The following is a 3,910-nucleotide window of genomic DNA, read 5'->3' as shown; positions in this document are numbered from 1 at the left end:
TGTCACTGTCAAAAGAATTTTCCTAAAAGTGACGAGGGAGGGGTGATAAACTAATGATTTTTTTTTCGAAAATATTATTTGTTATATTTAAATTACTTACATTGTGTATTTTATTATGTTTAAAGTTTCAATAAAAAAAAAACACATTATTTTACAGACGTACAAAAATAATACGTTCTAATATTTTTGGCGTAAACTACTAAATTGGCCATACGGTATTTAGTCTAGGGACTTTCGTACTAAATGATTTATCAAATCTAATTGTTCCTACTTCTTTTTAGTTAATCAATAGGCCTATAAAATTATTAAAAATAATTTAAAAAAATAAAATTAAAATCATTTACACCGTCGCGCCGTTGTCAAGTAGTCTCCTGTTTTATAAAATGTTACGTGGTTCACGCACGAACAAGTTACAAGGCATAGGGCCTACTAAACTGTACTGACAAAACATAGACATGCTAATATCATTTTTTAAATACTAAACACAAAACCATGGTCCAACAACTATACGTTTATGTTTAGACCTATTCACTGACACAGTAACGTACTCCCTTTTCAAAATAATAATAATAAAAATAGCTTATCAATAACGCAAAAACAGTTTACAAGGAAATATAATAGGAGCCTACTATACTACTGTACTAACAAAATATAGACATCTAAGTAAAAGGCCTATTATTAGTACAGTAATATCATTTTTTAACATACTAAACATAAACCATGACTCAACAACTACAGTAAAAGTTATGTCTCGACCTTTTCACTGACACAGTACCTTATTCCCTTTTCCAAAACACTTATAAATAACATTACAGTATTTTTGTTAATCTTATTTTAACTCTTAATAATTGTGAAAAAAATGACCAAAAATTTATCGTAAATAAAATCAATATAATATATTTAAATGAATGTATGTATTATAACATACATTTTTAACTATTTATAATTTAGTATTTCTTAAATGATATTGGAATATCATCGTACCATTGAAATTATGAAACGCGTAAAAAATAATGTTGGTAGTTGTATGAACTGTATCGTAATTCAGTGTAATGTTTGTTTTCGTAGGTCGGCGGGACGCCATTAGAGGACGCTGTGATATACGGCCCACCAGATGATTTATTAGAGAATATGATTAAAACGGCAACAGTTGAGTGTTTAGAACACCAGACGGTGAGTAGAATTAAATATCATTGCATTTTAAACATGACAAGCACACAACATGTGTACACATCATAAAACATACAAATAACTCAAAGTGATTTATTTCATGTTGGGTTGAAAATGAGATTTTTATTTCATGATTTATTTGACATATTTTACAACACAGAAAAAGCCTATGTTATGGCCATTATCACATTTCATATGAAACATTGTGAAAAAATACATATTACACTTACAAAAATGGTGATGTTTGGATTTTTTCTGCTTAATACAGTTTACGGAATAAATTAGTGACAATAAAATTGATATTTTTCACAAAAAGTATTTTCGCTAAAAATCCCAATTTGGAAATATTTTACTATTGTGTGTAAAACATAGGCCAATTGATACAAATATTTTTTGCGCGATTTCGCCTAAAAAACCACGTTATAAAAATATTAAATAATGTAATTAGTATTTAATGATGATAAATGAAATAAGTAATGTATGTGTGATGTTTGTGAGTTGTTATGTGTTGTTGATATTTGGTGTGTGTATAGTTTCTTGTTGTTTATTATTTCTTTCTCATCATATTCTACGTTTGTCTTGTAGTCTCGTGGTGCCACTATTCTCCATCTCTTGGCGTCCCGCGCACGCGTGTCAGCAATGAGACGCGTGTTGGAAAAAACCAACAAGAAGATTAACACGCAAGACATCGTGAGTACAGTAGAAGAAAACAACACTTTATTCATTGCTAACAAATTAACATTAATTCACTCACAAACACATTCAATACATCACGTTCTAATTTTGTAAAAGTAATCTAATATTATTGTATTAATAATAATTTAGGGCCTATTATATTTACAACTGGGTTGAGATAGTTTTTTTTATCGTTGTATAATTCTAACTACTGTAGTAAGTACGGTACTGCCCGTCATGTATTATAATATAAAAAGCTATATTTCAATAATATCCTTTTTAACACCATTATCATTACAGTATTGTATTATTACTATTGTTAGTGCCATTATCATCATCATCACAATTACCATCATCGGCATCATTTTCGTTATAAATATTATTAGCTGGAGTAATATTATCATTCCATTATATGTTAGTATTTATTTAAATTTTATTTGTCCTCATGATCATCATCATCGTAATATTATAATCAATATCATAATGATAAATTTTAATAGGCCTATTATTATCATTATTACATATTACATTGGCGTTAATGAATTATACCAGTTATAAACTTTTACGTTTGCGTAATATTTGTTAATTGATATTCTTGTGTTGTGCGTGTTCAACAAACTTGACGTTGATTATCATTTCATTGCAGTGGGGACGCACACCACTACATGAATGTCTACATTGGTGTCTAAAGAATGAGTGGCTGACGCACGAGCAACACAAGGAAGTCGCAATTCTCAATATCACCTTTGGCGCATCGGTGACAATAAAAGATAAGGTAATGTACAGAAAAATGAAATGCATCAAAAGAATATCAGTCAATGACCTTAATACAACAACTGTATATGAAACTACTAAAAACGTTTTTACTAATAAAAACAAACGTAATAAATATAAATTCATATAAGTATTAAATCGATTAATATCATAATAAATAATGATGATTCTTTTTGAAGTATGATTTCAATGAATATTTTTATTTCCGATGTGATGTGCTAATAATTTACAACAATAGTTATAAAGTTGTAATGCTAATAGTGTTGATATTTAAATTATTATTTACCATTTTATTATTATATCATTGGTTATTAAACCAAATATACCACTGTTTTCTGTTGATTTAATTTGCAACCGTCGTGCAATGAAACGAATCATCGCGTGCTCGTGTCTGTTATTGCAGTTTGGTGGAAAGACGCCTCTTGATGAGTATGATGATAACGAATGTAGAGGATACGAAGAAACCACAAGAAGAGAGAAAAAGACAAAATTAAAAAATTTACTTGAAGGTATGATAACACTTATCTTACACATTCTTTTTCTATTATTTTATAATAATTCGACATAATAAGGAGCCATTTAATGAATATATAAGAATATATTATTTCCGTTTTGTTATTATTTTTGTAAAAAAAAAAACGTTATCGCAATTAATGAAAATACATGTAATTTAGAAAGTGAATTAAATTATTAAAGTATTTGATTTTTTTTCTTTGCTTTTTTCTTTTTTGAATGAAATAGAACTATCAATTCCGTCAGAGATTTTAGCCAGGGGTCCCGATGCCGTCAAAGCATTCAAAGATGCACTTAAAAACGGTGAAATAACAGTTGTTAATTCAAGACTGATGTTCCTAGGTAACGAGGGTTCCGGGAAAACCTCTTGTGTCAAAGCCATGCTTGGGAAAGAGTAAGTACAATCGGATGTATTCGATTTTGTACTTTATATCGATTTACTTTGCTTGCTTTTTTTCAGTTGGTTTTTACATTACAGTTGTACGTTCGTTTTCTACTCAACTTTTAACATGCACGCGCTAGTGTGCGCGTGTAAGTTTACTTGTAACTTTCTGAAGTAAAGTTGTTGCTAGGTGACGGGGTCGAGTGGCGGATGACACGGCCTTTATATGTAATTGGGATTTAATAGCAACTACGAAATTTATTGTTATTTATAGCATTTCGAAAATTAATAAACTACAGGTAGGCCTATATTAGTGAAATGTTTGTAATTTATTTATCATATGTAAACTGTAATATATATATTCTAAATCCGTTTTGATTGTTGTAATTATTCGTT

At 29.1% G+C, this 3,910-nt stretch overlaps 1 protein-coding gene across 1 annotated transcript; it reads left to right on the top strand.

Moving 5' to 3' along the window:
• The first annotated feature begins 2,524 nt into the window (after positions 1-2,524).
• On the top strand, positions 2,525-3,621 carry LOC117102324. Its single transcript, XM_033242584.1, has 2 exons — positions 2,525-3,128; positions 3,361-3,621. The coding sequence occupies exons 1-2, from the start codon at positions 2,984-2,986 to the stop codon at positions 3,528-3,530; spliced, it is 315 nt and encodes a 104-aa protein (XP_033098475.1). The 5' UTR covers positions 2,525-2,983; the 3' UTR covers positions 3,531-3,621.
• The last annotated feature ends 289 nt before the right edge of the window (positions 3,622-3,910 follow it).

Source organism: Anneissia japonica, unplaced genomic scaffold (assembly GCF_011630105.1).
Source record: "Anneissia japonica isolate Jap-2015-1 unplaced genomic scaffold, ASM1163010v1 scaffold284668_len4167_cov109, whole genome shotgun sequence".
NCBI classification, from domain to species: domain Eukaryota; kingdom Metazoa; phylum Echinodermata; class Crinoidea; order Comatulida; family Comatulidae; genus Anneissia; species Anneissia japonica.
Note: the sequence above shows the minus strand (reverse complement) of the source record. Positions and strands in the feature narration are given on the sequence as shown.